Source organism: Drosophila albomicans, chromosome 4 (assembly GCF_009650485.2).
Source record: "Drosophila albomicans strain 15112-1751.03 chromosome 4, ASM965048v2, whole genome shotgun sequence".
Lineage (NCBI taxonomy): Eukaryota > Metazoa > Arthropoda > Insecta > Diptera > Drosophilidae > Drosophila > Drosophila albomicans.
This window is the reverse complement of record NC_047630.2, coordinates 86,264-108,881: the sequence shown is the minus strand read 5'-3', so window position 1 is coordinate 108,881 and position 22,618 is coordinate 86,264. Positions and strand designations below refer to the sequence as shown.

Here is a 22,618-nt window from a genome sequence, read left to right as displayed (position 1 = left end):
TCGCAATAAACTTTGCTTAAGATAGTTATTTATTATTTGGTTACAGCAATAATATAACTTTTGTAAAACATTTTTTTTTGTATCAAAATTTAGTAACAGTTAAAGCAAAATATAACACTTTACTTGATATCCAACATTTTCACACACACGCAAATATGTAAGTATGTACATATATACATACATATATGTTTACATTTTGGAAAGTTACTGATAATACTAGAATAACCTTCATGTTATCGAGAAAGATGAACGGGGATTCACACACTAAAGTCGTTTATACAAATACACATAGACATTTATTGAAAAAACGTTGATTCAATACTCACAAGTGAAACTTCTCGTTCCACACAGGGTTTAGTTCCTGTGGCATTGTGCGCGTTCGTTTTTTCACCTTGCTAACCTGCACCGTCACATATGGATCACTGGTTCCGCTTTTATCCTTCGCTATCAGGCCTTGAGCACAAATCACTGCACAGTTTGATCCGATTGTTTGACATTTGGTAATTTATTCGTTTCAATACCAAAACCACAACAAATTGTCATGTAAGTTAAGCCCAATAGATGTTTTGGGTATATCGTATTGAGGATTTGATGATTCGATTTACAAATGTCGATATTGAATAATTAAAATGAATGCGTTGCGGCATTAAACCGATGTGCACGTGCATTTGATCAAAAAATCCAAAGTGAATATAAATGATGATATGTAATCGTGAGTTTAGTAAAAAATAAAAGATTTTGTTTTTGTTGATATATTTAATGCAAAAAAAAAAAAATAATGAAAATTTTCGTTTTTGTTTAGGTTTGAAACGAAGGTAACCGTTATGAGATTTGTATGCGTATTTATTTTTCAATTGAATTCCAATTAGATTAGATTTAAATTCATTGTTGTTCAGTTCAGTTGTTTATCAAGGGAGAAAGAAGAATAGAAAAAAACGGAAGTTTTTTGTTTTATTAAATACCCTTTTAAATACCTGCAAATAAAAATGATCAGGGAGATACAGATACTACTGTTTATGCACTCCCTAGATGCACTTTTACTACTTGACGTTTAATAAATGCAACGGTACAAATATCGTGTGATTTTTATTATTTACAGACACATACTATATTTTCTTTATTTAGCTGGACAATAAAATGATTAAATTATAAATATAATACATACATATGTACAAAGATTAGGTCGGGAAAGTGGATTAAATTGTTTGTTTGTTGTGCAAGACATCAATCTAAGAATAGTGCATTATATTAAGACCCATTACACAGCGCTGAAAAGTTATGGCTTCGGAAAACCGAAGCATACAGCCATCACAACAAAATAAATTTAATAGTAGAATTTCCTACAGCTTCGAGATTGCACACAAAGTTCGACCTAGATTACAAATTAATTTTTAGGAAGGCCACATTACAGTGGTGCAGTTATTCCATCAATTTAAAACTTTTCAAAGTCTTTAATTCGTTACATTTAATTAATTGTCAGCTTCAGAAAGTCAGTATTGTTATCATCAGGATTTCGTGAATTTATTTATGCAAAAACATAAAGCTTTTTGCCAAAGAATACATGTCACTATATTGATTTTTACAAAAAAATAAAGAAGTATAAGAAATTTCAGAAATTTTTGTAATTTAAATGTGTTGCTCCGAATATTTAAAGCTCATAAAGTACTAGCACCATCGGAGTTGCTTTTGAAATTTGCAAGTCTTCTGAAATCAATCTGAGTAAAATCGTAAAATGTAAAAAGTAACAAAAACATGTATTTCACTAAAAATGTTTTAATTTCAGCTGTTTGTGCAGCATTCTATGTAGGCAAGAAATTGTAATACTTTAAATAAAGCATAACATATTTTAATTCTCTTCCTTCATGTCCTACGAATAGTTTTCGTTTTACATTTCGTTGGTTTCCTTTTTTTATTAGAACCCCCTTATTTAGCAATGAAATTGTGTAAGGTAAGCCTCCTTTCATTTGGTATCAGAGGCAACAATATATAAATACATATAAATACATACATAAATTGCTATTTCGGACTCATTTGAAATACTACTTGGTATTCATGTGCCATCGTTCACCAGAACTACACCACCCCAATGTTTTTATTAATTTTTTTTTATAGAACCAATTATTCGTGCTACAATACTTTCGAGTGTTTGCAAATTGCATACTTTGTCCTATCTGTCGTATTATTTGTTATCGGCTTTTTTTTTAACTTATTGGTGAAACAGGGTAGTAGATGTGCCATTAAATATTGTGTATTTTTAGTGTTGTGTACTTTAGGTGCTTTACGAAAACAAGTAAAGACGTGTTTAAAAAAAAATATATTTCTTGACCGTAATTGTAGGTAGAGAAATTATTTTTTTACTCTAACCTTGAACACACATTTTATAAATCCTATATATCTATATAAAAGATTTAGGGTACCCTAAATAGATTAATTCCTATTTTTTATAAAATTCTTATAAAATATTATATGTATTTCAGCCAAAGCAAGATTTAAAATATTTGCAACTACCGGACACTAGAAAATATACTTCTCGATTATTTGTAATTGTAAAAAAAGTTCGCAGTATATAACGAGAGCGCAACTCGTTGGGACATTAAAGTTAAATTATTGAAAGTGTAATAACCAGCAATATTGCCTGATTTATTTTCAAATTGTATACCTATAAAAACCATAGAAAGTTTGTCTTTAGTTTGAATTGATTTAATTTTTTTCTGAAAACAGTTTTCTTCTTCTAACTGTAGATCCATAAATCAAACACACATAAAATATATTCGAACGGTTGAGCAATAGGATTTACAGTCAACTTATTAGTGTCAACGGTGTTTAACATGTATTGTATACAGCGTTGCCAATTTGTGGGGAATTCCCCAAAGTGCGGGGAATTTTAAGTTGATTGGGGATTTATTGGGGATTGGCATTATGTGGGGAAAATGCGGGGATTTTTACATTTTTTGATTTCCTGTCCTTTATAATTTTGTGACAGCACAAAAATTAGACGATGAATTTCGAGCTCACGGAATGCTGGATTTTTGTCAACATGGGCTTAAAGTTCAAAATAACATTGATGCTGAATGTTACTGGGGTAAAGTGTTTCGTCTGAAAAACGCTGCGGGAGAATACCTGTTTCCAAATATAAAAATTGTTATTTCGTTGTTGCTGATACTGCCTTTTTCAAATGCATCGGTCTAGCGCAAATTTAGTGTTCTTAAGAATTTGAAAACTGAAAACCGTAATCGACTGAATACAGATACTGTTGTATAATTTTTGGCTGCAAGAGAAGGAATTAAAAAACTAGGCGGCAGCGTCAAGTTCAACCCGTCAAACAAAATGCTATCCACAAAAATATGGAAAAGAATATGAATGTTAACTGTTTGAGTTTTTATTTTAATTAATTAAGAATACTAATATGAATTATACTCAGCTTTTTATTGTTCATTTAAAAAAACCAATGTGGGGAATTTGTGGGGAATCAGCGGATTTTTGTCCCCAAATTTGGGGAATTTTATTCCGATTTTTGGGGAAATGTATAAATTTGCATTGGCAACCCTGATTGTATACGTATTTTCCAAATGGAGGAGAGTAATACACATAAATTTCAAAACATTTACCTATAGTTTAATAAGCTTACTAGATAGATCTATTCATAAGTGCCCTATAATTAATATGCCAATTATAATTAAAACAGGGTTTTTTTGTTCATTTTTATATGTTAGTATTTAAATAATTTAATTTAAATTGAATAATTCAAACTGATGTTTCTCAATATATTTATGTTGTTTATGTTAAACAGCCGAGTACCATGTAGATATGAAGAATGTTAAGGCAACCCCCATTTTCGTTTTAAAATGCTCTCAACTTTTAATATATTCGTTGGCAAACAATTGTTATTTTCTTTTCAGCTAATATATAGAAATTTTTTAAAGATATTGATGGAAAATAATTATCTTAGCTAAAGCTATAGGTTGAATAAAAATATAAATGACACGCTATTTAGTTGCAAAAGCACCGTTATAAAAAAAAAACTTGTTGAAGTTAACATAATGTTCAGTGTAATTGGGAATTTAGTTTGAAAATACGATGGCGAAATTTGAAAAGATTTAATACTTTACGTTTAATATTTTCTTTTTGAGACGAAAAATGAGAGTTCCCTTCATTCAATAAAAGTGTTACTTTCAAGTTTTTTAGTACTTTATATTAATTCGAAACTATTTAAGAAACATCTCAAAGAGATGCATTGAAATTTTTAATGTAAGTATTCGCTTTTATTAATAAGTATTTTCATCTTAAGTAACATTATTTATATTCGAAAAAGGTGTGCTAGAAGAGAACTAATTTGTTTATGTAATGTTGAAAGCGAACCATTGAAAAGAATAAAATAATGGGGTTTGTAATATTCGAAATTATATACAGTGTTTTGTTTTATTGTATGCTCAGTATATTGATTGGTAACATAAAATATTTACATTAACAAAACTGGTTTGCAAGAGTTAAAAAAATGTTTTCCATATACTACGTTCATCTGTGTAATTTGAAATTAAAATAACTGTTTATGTACATATATATATATATATATACATATGCCCGAATATAAAAGAAAGCTTATTTTTTTAATTGCTGACTTATTGATGTAATTTATAATAAGTAATAATACTATAGAAAAATTATTAATTTAAATAAATAAATCAAAATATGTATGACAATATACCCTAAAACAAAATACAAAATATAAAAACAAGTTAAATCGAAAAAAATTGCCAGTGTGTACCTGTTATTGTGAGTTTGCATGACCATTTAGATGTTCCCTCAACAGTTGCGTGCTCAGCCTGTTCTAATGAATCTATGTGTGTATCTGGATCCACACCGAATGTCATCCTTGAATGAATTGAATCAATTTTCAGTTTTCAAATAAGACTTACATACATTTCAACTCTTCAATAATAAAAGTCACCGCAATAATAAATAAATTTGTAATTTAATGTTTTCCTCTATTTATAATTTGGCTGGCTAGGCTGATAAATTTATCCGTAAAATACAACTAACATTAAATGTGCACCTTTTAGTTTTAGAATCAAATATAGTGCAAACATAATTCATCATATTGATATCAATAAACTAGAGTACGAAATGTTTCGCACCTTATAATAAAAAAGACCTACAATCTATTTTTGTGTGCTTATTAACATTCGATAAACCATTTATTGATAATTAAAAAATTCAATAATATACATATAAGGGTGTTTTAAAATGGCATTACACTCGCTGACAACGACCACTCTTCTTTCACAATATTTCCAGTTCGATCGTGGAAATAAGTGCACTGTTTTTCTCTATCAGATCAGATCAGATTTTTCCCTTTGCTAAAATAACCGAAAGCTATATTTGGTATATCAGTATACTATTACGTTCAAAATATACCATAAAGTACAACATATGTTAGGTTGTTAACAAAAGAATGTAAGAACAGCAGCTATCGGAAACTGTTGATCAAGATTAAAAATTTACTTATATACTTTATGGTCGGATATGCCTGTCAGTTACATACATTTCTTGCAGGCACAAAGTTTTAATATTTTTGTAGGAATTGTAGAGAATAATGCGGAAAGATGCAAATATAGTAATGCAAGGCATTAGAAGGCGTGTTTACAAATAACTTTTTTATAATTTATTCCACCCGAACGATGATCTTAATTTAATGATTCGATTTGAGGAATCTTCAGGAAATGCATTTAAATATGTAACTTTAAACATTTGAGTAAAGTCCCTCGCAAAACTCTAGACCATTTGATCCAATCACTATTTTACAATCTTTGTTTTTCTCTTAATTTCTTACTCTCTGGCTTTGCACTTGTTTGCGGCGAAGTTTTTATACTGAAAGACGGGGATATTTTACAATCTTTTACACTCAGATACGTTTAACAAGATTATTATTAAATATGTCGGAACTATGGTGTATAATTGTCCTATAATAACCTTACAAAAGCATTTCCTGTTTTATTAGACAACTGGCAGTTGCTTATAACAATATCTATAATAATTAATTATAAATGAAGGGAATAAAAATATATCAGTTCTGCTATGGCTATCGCATAAGTGTGTTCACATTGGTAAATGTTTTCGAATTTATGAATATGTATTTTTACTTATGTATGCAATTACAAACATTCACACATGCTCACGTGTAATTAGTTCTACATATACAACCGACATTCACATACATACCATACATACACACATACTTTTAAAATTCATTTGTGATAATTTAATACACCATATGCAAAATAAATTAGATGTCAAAACATATTTAGTACAACCAGAGCATATATTAATATAGTAGAGTAAACAATAATTGAAAATCACGATTTCACGATATCCATTTCAGCTTTCCTTTTTACATGGGCAAATAACTTATTAATGTGCAAACCTGTGATTGCTATTTTCGCCGACCATTTACTGGTACCATCCAGAACGCTTTGCTTCACAGCTTTCATATGACCGGTGTGGCTTTTATCTTCAATGCTGAATACGGCTCTAAATCCATATACGAGTATAGTATATAATAGTATTATAGTAAAATTTACAAACTGAAACTTCAGTGCAGTACTGCACAAGAATATATTTAAAATAGTTGATTTAACGACGTATCGATATCGAATGTACGACTATGAAATTGTTGGACATATTATGTACTTATAGTATCAAATAAATTGTAGTTATTGAAAAATAATGTTTGTTATATAAATTATAAATAAGAACTTATTGATGGTCCTCACCAGCCAAAAAGCAGTGATTTAAATATAATTACACTACCTGATTAATTCAAAGATTTCGGGCTTTTCGCGTTCCCGATGCTTCATACGTTCTTTCATGGCAGTAATTATCGAATTGGCCTTATCCTCGGCTCCATGTTTCGAGCTTTTCTCAGCGGCACCTTAGTTAGAAAGGAAGCAAAATTATAAATAACAACAAAATATAAATAATTCAATAACTACTTACGCTGAAGACAATCAGCGTTTAATAGATCCTTGCACTTTTCGTGACATTTAACCCCACATTCGGTACAGCGCACTCCTTGACGAGCAATACCCCAGAGTAGACCCTCACACTCGTAACAATATGTCGGTGATGTAGCCGTCCACAGAACAAAGTTATGTGGCGTTGTTGATGAGATAGGGTAGATTAGGGCCTGTAGTGCTTTCTTATATACGTGCATTTTCTGAAATATCATTCGATGCAAATCAAATTGTCATTAAATTAAATTCTTGTCAGCATTTCTCCTAACGTGCTCTTACCAATTCTTCGTCATTGAGTGTGGCTCTCGGAACTGCGGATGTCAGCCCTGCATTTCGTTTAGTGGCTGCCATGGTCTAATCATAAATAAATAACGAATTGTTTAAATTTTATTTATTTAGGTGAAAATGTATTTATTAAACTTTGGACATTCCAGAAAAATGAAAGTTAAACATCTCAGTACGAGTTTTCTATAGAGTATATGTATGTATAAAATTACTGCAATATACTCTCAACATAGAAAAGGCAATGCAGGCAATATTTATCAACGCATATCTGAACAAATTATTATTATAGAATATTAGCTTTCTATGTTACGTTCACAAAATCTGAATTCATAATACAAATTCGTGAAAACAGAAAAAAATTGTTTTATCTAAATACTGTAAAATGTGTGGATTTGTATTTTTTATTGCAATATAGCAAATTGATACTATAAAAATTTTGAACATAACAGCGAACATAATCTTTTCAGCCTCAGAGATATCCATAAAATACCAGAAACGTAAATAGAATGGATAGGAAACTCATAAATCGCTTTAAAAACAACTGTCGTTTAAGCGCTGTTCCCAGATGAACAATGTTTTTAACAAAATTGTAGGAGTGACTGTTTTTATACTCGCTACCCGTAGGGTAGAAGGGTATTATAACTTTGTGCCGACAGGAAATGTATGTAGCAGGTAGCAGGAGGCATCTCCGACCCCATAAAGTATATATATTCTTGATCAGCGTCAATAGCCGAGACGATCTAGCCATGTCCGTCTGTCCGTATAAACACCTTATCCTCAGAGACTAAAAGAGATAGAGTAATAATTTTTTTCCAATAGCATTGGTAGCGGGTATAAAAATATTATAAATATTATATATTGCAAATTTTACGATTTTCATAGGCGAACAAAATAACGTTTGCTACGACTGTCCCTGTGAAAACATGCCAACAAGAGGCGGCATTGTGTTTGTATGTTGTCACCCATTCATTCGACAAAAAAACAGCTGCACATTGACGAAATCGACAAAATATAAGTAAATTTAATGATAAATAAAATTAAATATTGATTAATATTTCTTAGCATCAAAATTTTCTGGGGGTTTTTAGCTTTTTCTATAAGTTACATAAGCTTTATTATGACCTGACGAGTTGGCCACACTGTTTCCGTGGCAAGTCTAGGCACAGAAATGTCATACTAAAATGTACGAAAGCAATGCGAAACATTATTTAACGTGTTCATCTGGGATCAGTGATTGTACTGCATTTATAAATTCCTTCTATATAATATATAATAACGTAATGAAAATTTTTTTTTTTTTTTTTAAATTAATAATATTACTAAGTATATATCGTACAAGTTTTTTAATTTGTTATAGGTGTGGAACATTAAAAAAATTGAGAAGTCTTAAGCAGTTTATACCTTGAGCACCTGTAGTCCATTAAATCATTTTCGATGATACAAAAGAGATTTGTTGTTTATAGTATAGTTATGGTTATAGTAATTGTAATAGTTTGAGGTTTTGGTAATAAATTAAAAATAATGATAATATTATTGAAACTTACCAATTCAGAGACAAGGGGAATAGATTTACGTCTTGGCCGAATGTCTGGCATACTGTCAATGTTGCTGTAAAATGGATTATCGCCTGGATGACCATTAGAACGTAGCCCCACATCGCCTGCCCCAGTGCCATTCTGCAAATATATGCATAATTACATTAAAGTTTAGATAACTAGTAAAGATAAAAAAATGTTTTGACGTGCTCGTCTAATCATCTTAGTTTTATGTAACACGCATATTTCTAATTTTATTTATATTTATATTTTTGTTTTAAAGCGTAAAATGTGTCTATTCCGAAGTAATAATAAAATCATTGGTCATAAAAGTCTACAAATGTGTGTTTATAGACTTTCGCCTTTAAAAAACGAAAGATAAATAAATTCAGATTAATTTGCCTAGCATTTATGATTTGACACCATTTCAATTGACTATTCCTAAAACTTTCCAGTGACGTTACAGAAAGGTGAAATGTAATAGCAATCTGTTACATTCGGCAAAACCAGTAATAGGTCAATACATGTACTTAAAAATATTCTGAAAAGTAGTGTGTTAACAGTTGAAAATAGTTTTCTAAAGTAAGTCAAAATAATATGCTTAACTGCATGTAGATAAATTATTTATTCATAATTAACATACATATATGAAATTGTGAAAAACCAGGATTTCGATTCAGTTAAAAGAAATGCAGGAATATAATAATTGCAAGTAAGAAAGCTACAGTCGAGTGTGCGCGTTTTTGCCCATACAAAAGTATAACATCGACAATTTTTTTCTGATCGCAACCAAATTTTCAGGAATCACTATACCAACAAGTAAGAGGGCTACAGTCGAGTGTGCTCGACTGTGAAATACCTGCTACCCATTTTAAATAAAAGCAATATATTGCGGTATTACTCTCAAAAATTCTAAAAATATACCAAACGGAATATTTGATATATCGATATAGTACCACATTCAAAATATACCATAGACTGAACAATATACCAGATTGTCGGCCAAAGCAATTAAAACCCCTAGTAAGTAGGCGTTTTTGCCCATTCAAAAGTATTTCTTTAATAACTTCGACAATTTATATCTGATCGCAAAATTTTCAGGAATAACAACTACTATAGTTATTATTGTATATACCAAAATTTGCAATTTTCTTTAATATACGATTGTTATTCGATTTTATTGATTTGCGGGACGGATGTGATACTATATCGATATAACAAATATACCGTTTGGTAGATTTTAAGTATTTTTGTAGTATTTTCGGTGTATTTTGAAAATAATACCGGAATATTTTACTTTTATTCAGAATGGGTAGGGGATATCTCACAGTCGAGTACACTCGACTGTAGCATTCTTGTTTTAAATCGCGGATCAAGCTTATTAACATTTATTAGTATGTTATTCTGCAGCAAATCACTCAATCGCTTTCCTGATATTTTTGTTTCGATGCCCTAAGCGGTAACCACATTAGCTTCTTTTAATTTTGTATTAATCATAGAATATATATGTATAAAATTGAATAACGAAAAGCTATTATTATGTATGTATGTATTATGTTTGTTTTTTTATATAAAAATCCCGCAGAGCGATTATTATTCACATTTATCTCGAATTATAAAACTTAATTAAAGCGTAAAGCAAATTACCTTTTCCTTATCTTTGGCCAACTCGTCTTCTTTAATCTTATCCTGAATATTTTTGTCTTCAATTTTACGCTCTTTAAGGGTTTTAAGTAATTTCCACTTACTACTGCCTAAAGTTGACCCTGCACCATTAATAGCGTTAATGGGCATTTGAACACTTTCAATATTATTGCTCGAATCGACACTTTTTAATTTAACAGAAGATTGCACCTTGTCATTGGTAATTGGTGCGGAATCATTTAAATTGTTTTGAATGACGTTTGATACGACATCCACGACATCAGAGGCTACGTTATTGAGCCCCTGATTCGCGTCACCATCATCACTTAGATCTGCTGGCGTATCGGGTCCTGAGGTGGCACTAGATGAACACTCCTGACTTTTGAATTCATTGTTATAGCTGATGTTGTGTGATTGTATATTCTCTAGATGTGATGAGTATGAAGAGCTTGAATCAGATGAAATATCCCCTGCACTTGTTTCCGTGTCCAGATCTTGAAAATTCTTCTTTCCTTTCTTATGCTTTCTTTTTTTTAATCCTTTCAGCTGTTCATTGTTGAATACGACCTTATCATTTAGAGCCTGAAGTGGTGATTGAGATAACACATTCGATTTTTGATCCAAGGCTACTGGTAGCTGAAAGTCACTATTAGCATCCTGCCAAGCTCTATGCATATCACTGACTTTAGTCAATCTATCGCTGTCTCGCTGTGAATTTTGCTTTTCCTTCTTTCCAGTGGAACCATTAGTTTGAACATCAGGATGCAATCTAACTACACACTTCAGCTCCGCCAAGACCCGTGACATCTTTTCTTTAGCGCTTTCATCAGGCATCTCGGTATCAAATTGTGGAGAAGCATTACAACTGATTTGCCGTTCAGGATAATAAAGGTTATCGCATTCTACGCTGCTAGTCGCCAATTGATCAATTTGTGAAAAAAGTACAGCATTATCAACGGCACTCCCCTCACAACTCTGTCCACCGTCATCGTCATACACATCAGAACTTGCCACTACTATAGATTCCTCAGTCTCAGTTGTGCGCTCAAGTTCCTCAAGTTGTCGCAGCTCATAACAAAAATATTCGTCATCTGTGTCAATACTGTCCTCAGTGCTCTGGCGACGTGATGACGAAAGTGTACGTCCAGAGTGTTGACTACGATTGTCATCGTCGTCTCTACAGCCATTTCCAAGACTGCCTGGAATGTCTAACGATTGTTGTTGTTGAGATGCGCTGTTTTTTGTCACAATTGTGGAGTTTGAAGTTGTAGTAGTTGCTGAAGTTTTCTCTATAAATGTTATTGCCACTAGAAGCGGTGGTTGTGGCAATGGCATTGATGTAGACGTTTCACATTTTATAGTCGGGTCGAAAGTTTGTGTAATTACTAATTCAGAACAGTTTTCACTGTCATCATCGGGTCGAAATGAAGGTGGTGCGTTCTGCATCAAATGACGACTTGTCTTTAGGTCTTCACATATTGTTTTATTGATTGAATAATCTTCGTTAAGATTTACTAAATTTTCAGGTTGCTGAATATTCACATTATCGTTTTGCTCTCCAATCGTATCGGAATCAGTTGGAAGTTGCGAGTCAGTATTTGATGATCGTTTTAAGTCCCCCACAATGGCAAAAAGATTTGACTCTGCAATTGCAGAATTCGTAGGATAATAATGTTGTGGAGTTGTTTCGCCGTAACTTTTGTTTTTATTCTGAAATTCATCATACTTATAATCTACATAACAGTTATTTATTGAGCGTTCATTATCTGAAATATTTTTTTGTTGTTTAGCTTGATTAATATTTAATTCCATTTCTATCTCGGAATTTAAATGGCTGAGGCTGTGTCGCTTATATGTTTTTGCCTTACGCATGAGGCTGTTTATTTTAATCGACAAGGTCCGTTTTTTATTTTGTTTGTTATCTTCTCTAAGTGAATCTCCATATGTATATTGATCTATGTTCTGATCACTTGTTGATATTGCACTTGTTGCTCTTTGAATAATGCGCATTGGTAATTTCTGAATGCGTTTTGAAAGCTGGGTATTCCTACGTCTACCAGTGCTGCGGCTACGGTTATTTGTTATTAGTAAGGTTTCATTATCTAATGTATTTGGAGCAGCTGGACCACAATAAATTTGAGATTCTCCAGCCTCTCGATGTGTAGAATCATCACCGGGCAGTGAATGAGAGCGGTTGTATCTAACTGAACGTTTTAATTTTAAATTATCCTGCAGTAAATGACTTATTTTGTTCCATACCTTAGGTGATTTTATCGAGGATAACTGTATGTTCTGTCCTTGATCAATTTCAATGCCCTTAGAATCAAGTTCGTCTACAAGCTCGAACGAATGAGATTGAATTATTAATGGTGTATCAGGACTTTTAATTGTTTTTAAACATGATTGACTCTGAAAACGATCACATTCTTTGATGTCAAGGTAATCCAAATTATTGGTGTCACTGTCGTCGATACCAACTGATGATGGGTAGTAAACTAGTCTATCTGTTAAGTTCGGTTTACGTGTTTGTTCGTTTTTGATATCGCTTTCCTGATGACTTATAATTCCCCTTGAATAATTTTCAAAATCCTTAAAAGGTTCTGCCATTTTGTTTAATACGTTGAACTTTTGACTTTGCATTTCATTCCTCAAAAGATCTGGTATCCGATTTGTTTCAGACATGGTGCTTATTTTTTTGGTTGCTGCTGTATTTTGAGATTTATTAGTAGCATCCTTTGATTTTGCAAAGGGACCGATTTGATGGTGACGGTAGCGTTCCCCTTCAAACATTTCATCTACTGTGCAACTGGATTTGTTCAGATTTGGTTTTGCATTAAAAATAGATTTATTTTCGTAAACCGAGCAAATGGGTATATTTTTCGAAAGCTCATGAATATAATTAAGGTTTTCTTCTGAAAATATGTAGTCATTACCAAAAGTAATCTCCTTCTGTTCTCGTTGTTGATAAGCATCTATGTTATCGGGATCGATATCTTTGGCTACATTAGTGATTAATTTGGTGGTTGACGCCGATTTGTTTTTACTGATGACTGGCAAGTTTATCATCATCTGAATCATTTCTACAGAGATATCTTTATATTTATTATGTGAAACGTTTCCATTATGTGTATTTCCTCCTATTACTGGGGAATTTGGTGACCAGCCGCTCATCGACGATAATCCTGAATCTGATTTTGCTTGTCGAGGTGAGTAGTTTATTGTTTGAATTGGCTTGTGGTGCTGCTGGTTTTGCTCGTCTGATTGTATTTCAACTAAGAATGGATTTATAGAAATATTTTCATTAGTCATATTTAAAATATCCTCGAATATATCTGTGGGAGCCGGAGGAGGTGGGCTAGTTCCATTTGGTCCCAGTAACATATCATCCAGGCTAGTTGAAATTTTGTGCTTTTCTGGATTTTGAAGATGTAGAAGGAATAGCATGCTGTTGTGGCGATCCAAACTTCTTTTTAAGGAGCGAATATATTCATCTTGATTATAAATGTTTGTTGAACTTAACGTTGCATCGGTGGAATTAACAGACTTGTTATGCTTATGTCTATTAAGCAACTCATCTTTTGGGGTGACATCCACCAAATTTTCATCATTTGTTTCATTATAGGTCGACTTTACTTGCTGTATATTTCTTTTGAAATTAATTTCAATCTCTTGAGTTTCAAGTAGTTTCAGTTGTTCATCCAGATCAGAGTTGTTTCGTAATAAAAGAGCACTATAATCATTTGGACTTGTCGATTGAGATAATTGATTTAAATTTTGATACTCCAATGAATGACATTTATCTGATGCTTTAATTTCCGAAACTGAAATTGGTTCAGAAATATGTTTGGTTTTTTTTTTGTAGGTTTCAAAGGAATTACCAACGAGTTTCTTCAGCGTATCTATGTTTTTAGTAAACTTCTTTATTACCAGATCGAATTTTTTCTCAATATCCACAATTCGAAGGCGTTGAAGCTCCTCTGCCATAGTGACTGGATTTAATAATAAAAGAGTCAAATTCTTGTCAACTTGATTAAGCTTCTCAAAAAATATTTGTTCTGCTCGAATGGTCTGGCGCAGTTTGAAAATCTGATCACCAGATAACGATTGTAGATCTTTTATTTTATTTATCTCTCGTATCATCACGTCAGTGATGTAATCTAATATTGCAATATTTGCATCATGAAGATATACATCATCATCGCGAGATAATATGGAGAATTTTGGAGGATAGAGATTTTCTGATACAAGTGCATCTTCGTCCTGAAGTAACGACCTGAGATTGGGCAAATGATTAGAATCAACATTTCTATCTATTGTAGTGGTTTTATTTGATGAGTCTATCGTTGCTTGAGATAGAACTGTTTTCAAGTTATTTATCATATCCATTTCATTTTTATAATGTTTTTTTTTCCTAGCCTTTCGTAGCTCTTTACTTTTGTAAGGGCTGCTCTCTGAAGTCGGCACAGAATTAGTAATTGTAGTAGATATAGTGGAGGTGAAGGTTGTCAAGTCTGGCAAACGGTTTTTACCTATTTGGAGCATTTCATCTTCATTGCCCTCATAGATCATCATTAGCGAAGATGTTAGGCGATTTCCACGTAAACAAGGTGACATAGAATGGTGTTCACTCGGAATATTTGTTGTCTGTAAAAGTTGCTCCATTTTTGATATTTCCGAAGATAAATGGTTTTCCCGATATTCTTCGTTCAGATTTTTGTAAAAGTTTTCAGTCATTTCACTATTCCGCTGTTCTATTATTTTTGACTCGGAAAGTTGACTAATGGTTGTTCCACCGGTGTCTTCAATTGGCACTACTTCATTCCCACCTTGACCAGCTTTAACTGCTGTTAATCGAAAAAACTTAACCTCTTCAATGAGTTCATCTAGTTCATTAATATTAGTTGAATCTTTTGTATCATTAGACACAATATGGGAATGATCCAATTCCGGTTCCGGTAAATTGCTCAGGTTATCTAAGCTGGCTTGAGAAGCAGAAGCTGAAGGAGTTACGGATTCAACCTGCTCAAGAACCCGCTGTCCGTTAAGGAATTTCTTTAAAAGCTCCACACGGGCATTATTTGCCATTTTTTGCTGCTGCTCATACATCATAACACTAGAGTTGTTTGAGTATAATTGCGCTTGTTCTGTTGTATTTCCTTGTACTAAACCAACTGGACTTGGAAATGAATATGACATCCATGGATCTATGTCAAGTTCCTGACAACCGTTGATGCTAATCTCTTGTGGACTTTGCACTTGGTTTTCAAATAAATGAAAGAATTCATCGTTATCGTTGTCGCCAATGCGATGTCTGCCATCGAGATCATATTCAGTAGCAGTATCCGAAAATAACTCGTCTGCATAGTTATTAACAACATATTTATCGCTGGTAACTTCCATATTTAACTCATTCAAGGAGTTTAATTCGTTTTCGGTATTCTGTTGATTAACTTTTAATAATTCCATACGCTCAATACCAATGCTGGCATTTATATTTGATTCCATTGGAAGATTATTCATTGATAAAAATTTATCCAGCGAAGCAACGCCATCCATATCCAAACTCAAGTCTGTTTTATGTTGGCTTTGATTTGCCCCCGCGACCAATCCCATAAGATTGCCCACAACCGACTGTTGCTCCGCCGAAATATTTTCCAATTTTTCTAACCTTGTCCATATTTTACCGTACTCATTAGACAATAAATCTAGAGCACGCCAAGCAAATTTCAATTCCGTCTCCAGCAGACTAATGCGTGTTGCTATCTTATCCATATAGTCGGATATGATATAGTCCGAGTGCTTTTGTGCGTTATACAATTGGCACAGATGTTGTTCGCTTCGAATGGATGACATGCTACCATTATAAGCATGTTTTGACTCCGTTACTGACATAGTTAAGGAATCACTAGCCAGATTTAATTGCGATTTATTTGTGCCTTTGTGTTGGCTGTACGACATTGAGAGGTTTAAACCCGATGTAGAATTCAAAGCAACATCTAACAACGGCAGGGGAAACTGATGTTCTTGATTTTGTAATGCCTCATGAAGTTGGTGCTCCTGTTGAAGCTGTTCCTTTAGTTGTTGTTTAATTTTAAGCTGGCTTTCAAGCGCATTGACAGCAGCACTGTAAGACTGCTGCTGATTTTGTGTTTGATGATGGCGAGATTGTTGTTCGATAAATTTGTTATCGACTTCGTTTGTGGTTAGATTCGAAACCAAAGGCATCGCGTTACTTGAATTTGTGTTACTGTTATCTTGTTTTCGAATTGTATAACCTTGTTCTAGTATCAATTTTGCGTGGTATTCATCTTTTCATGTACATGTTGACCCCAAAGAAAGTGGTTTAAATTAGTTTCATGGTGTTGATTGCAGACTCCGATTACGCAGACAAGAGTCTTCGTTTCATTAGATGGTTTTTGATCTAAATGTATTTCAAATTAACAAATTAATTTCTAAGGCTATGATAAATTTTATACATACTGTCTGCCAAACGAGATCACACACGTTAAGTAAATTTTGAACTAATCGTCTTATATACAGCTTCCATTAAACATTTCCATATAACATATTCACTAAAAACTTGAATTCATAAACCCCGTTTCAAATATAAATCAACTTGAAAAATGTATACTCATTTAATAAATAAAAGCACAAAATAATTTTGCATATGCATATATATAGGGAGTATTCAAATATGGGTGGAAAATAATTAAACGAATTAAAATTTTGAATTGTATCTATTATCAGAAATTTTAGAATTAAAAAATTTAATTTCTGTTATTTATTAAACAATTATTTTTTTTGGAAGAACAGAAGCTATTTTGATGTGAATTGACAAACGCTTAGAAGTATACTACTTTTGATAGTTCATGTCCCAATTGTATATGCGCCTTATTTTTGTTCTCTTAAAATTGGCTTTGTATGAGCAACATGTATGGGTATATATACACGCACATAAATACATGTGCGCTAAGGAGGTTCGCTCAGAACTTTGAGTTTGCAATATATGAGAACAGAGGAGAAACGCACAACTTCAGTGGATAGAAAGCTCTAGTATACAACAGAAATTGGGACAGTATGGTGGTTAGATAAAACTGAGTTGATATGTTTCTACTGCGCATGCTGAATAAAAGAGAACGAAAAGCATATTGTTGCGCAGGAGTTGCCTCTTTAAAAAGCTCGACAAACTTGAAGAGCCATAAGTTATATTGGGGTGGTAAATAAATACTTAACTCCTATAAATATATATATATATATATGTATATATGTATATACAATTATTAGTAATTATTTATTCACTTAAAAATGTTTACACAGTTTAGTTACAATTGATCGTGGAATTAGAAATACATAGTTTTTAAATATATTTATTTATCTTATCTTGGGGGCGATGTTCAAAATAGCAACTGTTTTTCCCTGCTACATGTAGGATAAAACAGCCGTCGACAAATAGCAATAGGTATAAAATTAAACTCATTTTTATAACGCAATTGCAAAATATAGAAATGTTAAGAGTTATTTGAATCCCTATTTTTGCATTGAGCTAACCGATAACATTTTTTTAAGTTTCCCTGCCGATTACTTTTTGTTATGTTGTCGAAAAGTCTACATTAATAGATTTCTTGCAGAATATTTAATATTGCAGAGACAAAATTGTTGTGAGCAGCAATCCAAAATGAAATTTTACTTTCTCTTAGTTGAGTTAATTACATTCCAGCAGTAACATCAATAATATATGTATGTATGTTTGCCACTTCCGCCCACGCAAATTGAAAACATGAAAGAAAGCCACCCATTTGGAATAAAAGCAAAATATTGCGGTATGTACCAAATGGTATATTTAGTATATCGATATACTACCACATTCAAAATATACCATAGTCGGTACAATATACCAGATTGTCAGCCAAAGCAACTAAAACCCCCAGTAAGTAGGCGTTTTTGGTCATAGAAAAGTATTTCTTTAATAACTTCCACAATTTTTATCTGATCGCAGCCAAATTTTATCATAATTACTTTTGTTATTACCGTATACACCAAAATTAGCAGCTATAGCTTTAAAATTACGGTTGTTATTTGATTTTATTGATTTGCGTTCAAACATAAAAAATGCTGTCGACAAAAAATTATAGCTTAATCGCTTATAGTCTCTGAGATCCAGTGTTTCATACGAACAGACGAACACGGATAGATCGTCTCGGCTGCTGATGCTGATCATGAATATACTTTATAGGGTCGGAGATGCCTCCTTCTACCTGTTACATACATTTCCTGCCGGCACAGAGTTATAATACCCTTCTACCCTATGGGTAGCGGGTATAAAAATTGTAAGTTAATTTTTTATCTATTTGTAGTTATTGGTACACACAATAATTACTACCATTATTATAACACTTAAATGGGAATACTGAAGTGACACTGACATCTTTTAAAAGTCGAAATGTTTTAATTAATCTGTCGCTACCAAAAGGGTTGAAGGCAGAAGGAGGCATCTATTCTTGATCAACAACCAAGATTTCTACCTAGATATCAGAAACGAAAGAGATGGAGCCAACATTTTACTAAACACTTGTTAGATCAGTATTCAGTTCTTGTATGTATGTAAATTGTTTTGGTATATTTAAATGATTACCCCACTTATTTGCTTTTATTCAGAACGATGATTAGATGATATCGAGCATACTCGATAGTAGCATTTACTTTCGCATATTTGGTATATTTTGAATGTATGTATAAGTATACTTATATGTATACATATACCGAAATAGCAAGTATAGTCTTCGATATATTGAAGTACTTTTCGGTTGTAGCGGGTAACGGTAATTTTGTTACCTGTTTTTGTAGTGAAAATGCGGTGGAAACGCATACTTGGCAGAGTTATGTAATTTTAAGCACCCGGGTAGATCGGTTTCCGCCCTACTGGGAACCGGGAATGAAATGACGTCGGAAACATTTTTGACAAACTTTTTTGTATGGAATTGTGTGGAACAAACACAATTGCGCTCAAATGGGAAAAGCGCTTAAAAAAATATATTTTCATTGCGTTCATTCATAGCTAATGAGAATAAACCTCTTGAGAAACTAAGAATGTTCGTTGCTACCCCTTTAAAACTTTAATACCACGACGGGAGCGCTTAACAGTAAGAGTGTAATTCAATCGTGCTTGTATCTATTCGGATAACGTGTATGTATGGTAGGTAGAGTTGCCATAAAGATGCAACAATTGCTATATTGTCGGTATTATCGGCTGCTTCTGCGACGAAGAATTTGTATAAAATGCGTAAATATTTACAATTATTTTAATAGAAATCAAGTAAGAAAACTACAGTCGAGTATGCTCCACTGTGAGATATTCTTAACCATTTTGAATACATTTGTGGTTTTTACTAATATTAAGGGCTATAAGTAAGATTGTAACATACAAGCTGCAATCGGCAGCAGTTCGCACGCTGTCCCAGAAAAGACAACCGTTGCGACTCTGGTTGCGAGTTTTATGATGAAGACCGCTGACCTGGAAGCGCCGCTCAAAATGGTACAGAATCAAACCATTTATGAGTGCCAATCAACCTACATATGCTTAAACGTGCAAATCAACCAGTGCTTGTAAACTGTTGCTACCTAATTTATGCGCGCTATGGCTATCATCGCCATCTTGTTTTATGACCGCCGTTAATTCGAGACATCATGGATTTGCACCATATCACAGCTTAAGAGAGACCTCTGTCACGACATCATCTACAATGGTTTTCGGATTTTCCGTGTCAGTGTGTAAGCAAATTGCCGAGTTTGGAGGCAAGTCGGAGGATTGGCGAATATTCGTTCACGCGTTCACGGAAACCTATTTCTGAGACACAGTAAACTCATTGCTAATCCACACGAGAAACTTGAAGGCAGATCAGATACGGTTCTGTTATGGACAACCTTAACAGCTCATACGAACTTAGTTGAAAAGCGTGTGAATTCTGCAGCTATTCACAAAGTTTTGGCGCTTGGCAAATTGCTAGCCACGTGAGTAATCATGCAATCTCTACCAAATGGAGAAATCTATTTAAGCAGCCCGACCCTAATATTCACAAGGCTGCCACCAAGCAGAAGAGTTTAGTGGGCATGGTATGCACGCAGTCTGCAACCTTATCCGATCGTCACACATTTCAGTAAATGGCTCTCTAAATTTGCAAATGTTTTGTGGACAATAACAGACGCCGATATGAAATACACGAAGCGTCGGTAACTACAAACAGGAGCAACCTTGAACTAAGCAGTGGCCTAAGGATAGTCCAAATAAAAATAAATAAGACAGACAGCTACAGTCAAGTTTGCTCGACTGTGAGATACCCGCTACCCATTTTGAATAAAATCAAAACAGCGCACCATTATTATTAACATATACTAAAATATTATACCTCAAAAATACTGAAAACACACCAAATGGATTATTCGGTATATTTATATTCCGGATTGTTAACCAAAGCAATTAAGACCCCTAAAAAGTAGGAGTTTTTCCCCATACAAAAGTAGTTTTTTAATAACTTCGACACTTTGTATCTAATCGCAACCAAATTTTCAGGAATCGCAAAGACTAAAATTATTATTGTATAACTATAAAACTATGTTTGTTATTCGAGTTTTGTAAATTTGCGGAGACGGATTTGGGCGTGTCAAAAATTTTAAACAAAATTTTTCTGCGTTCAAACGAGTTCTATCGAAAAAAATACATTCTTTATCTCTTATAGTCTCTGAGATCAAAGAATTCAGAAGGACGGACAGAAAAAGATTATGTATACTTTATAGGGTCGGAGATGCCTGTTTTCTATCACACATTCGAGCAAACTCGACTGTAACTTTCATATTTGTTTTTAAGCCCGCTACCCATAGGGTAGAAGGGTATTATAACTTTGTGCCGGCAGGAAATGTATGTAACAGGTAGAAGGAGGCATCTCCGACCCTATAAAGAATATATTCTTGATCAGCGTCAATAGCCGAGACGATCTAGCCATGTCCGTTTGTCCGTCTGTGTGTCTGTCCGTATGAACACATACATAGATGTCAGAGATTATAAGAGATAGATCTATAATTCGATAATTTTCGACAGCATTTGTGATGTTTGCACGCAGATCAAGTTTGTTTCAAATTTTTGCCACGCCCACTTCCGCCCCCGCAAATCAATAATTACACGAGTAATATTAAAGCTAGAATTTTGGTATATACAATAATAACAATAATATTTGTGATTCCTGAAAATTTCTATGTATGTGTTGTATGTATGCGTATACGTATATACATGCTCACCTATACTAGTATCTGTATGCATAAAAGGTCCATAAGCAATGCGAAAGCTCTGGTGGTAGAGTGCAAGCCGATCATGTTGTGGTGCTCGTGTTCGAGCCCGCTCGGGGTACAAACTTTTTTTTTTTAACCACCCGGTCGGTGGTGCTCGAGTTTTAAATCCCATCGAGAATACATGCATATTTTTTATTTAATATTTTAAGATTATTACCGAAATCTCACAGCGAGCACACTCGACTGTAGCTTTCTTATACAATTATATACAATAATAACTAGTATTTATGATTCCTGAAAATTTGGTTGCAATTAGATAAAAATTGTCGAAGTTATTAAAGAAATATTTTTGTATGGGCAAAAACGCCTACTTACTAGGGGTCTAATTTGCTTTGGCCGACAATCTGGTATATTTTTGTATAATTGGTATGTTTTGAGAATAATACCGCAAAATATATTGCTTTTATTCAAAATGGGTAGCGGGTATCTCACAGTCGAGCACACTCGACTGTAGCTTTCTTACTTGTTTTTATTTGCAGGGCCGGAAGTGGGCGTGGCAAAAATTTGAAACAAACTTGATTTGCGTGCAAACATTACAAATGCTGTCGAAAAATTATAGCTCTATCTCTTATCTCTAAGTCCCTGGTCTCTGAGATCCAGTGTTTCATACGGACAGACGGACATGGCTAGATCGTCTCGGCTGTTGATGCTGATGAAGAATATATATACTTTATAGGGTCAGAGATGCCTCCGACATGTTACATGTTACATACATTGCCTGCCGGCACAAAGTTATAATACCCTTCTACCCTATGGGTAGCGGGTATTAAAATAAGGGCAAAATCTAATACAAACATGATATGC

General features: G+C 33.3%; 1 protein-coding gene across 6 annotated transcripts in view; it reads right to left on the bottom strand.

Annotated features, from left to right (window-relative positions):
- Positions 1–22,618, bottom strand: part of LOC117573250 (uncharacterized) — an 81,482-nt gene that overhangs the window by 45,473 nt on the left and 13,391 nt on the right. The window contains exons 1-8 of one of the 6 annotated variants that reach the window (XM_034256318.2): positions 16,955–17,088; positions 10,478–16,895; positions 8,840–8,971; positions 7,290–7,364; positions 6,994–7,213; positions 6,808–6,928; positions 6,422–6,528; positions 327–468 (exon numbers count right to left, since the gene is read on the bottom strand). In XM_034256318.2, the coding sequence (XP_034112209.1) occupies positions 327–468; positions 6,422–6,528; positions 6,808–6,928; positions 6,994–7,213; positions 7,290–7,364; positions 8,840–8,971; positions 10,478–16,699 (7,019 nt within the window). In that variant the 5' untranslated portion in view covers positions 16,700–16,895; positions 16,955–17,088. Of the gene's footprint in view, positions 1–326; positions 469–4,765; positions 4,873–6,421; positions 6,529–6,807; positions 6,929–6,993; positions 7,214–7,289; positions 7,365–7,391; positions 8,706–8,839; positions 8,972–10,477; positions 16,896–16,954; positions 17,145–22,618 lie in introns of those variants that run through there. The other 5 variants (XM_052006303.1, XM_034256325.2, XM_034256324.2 and 2 more) reach the window with 5 other exon arrangements.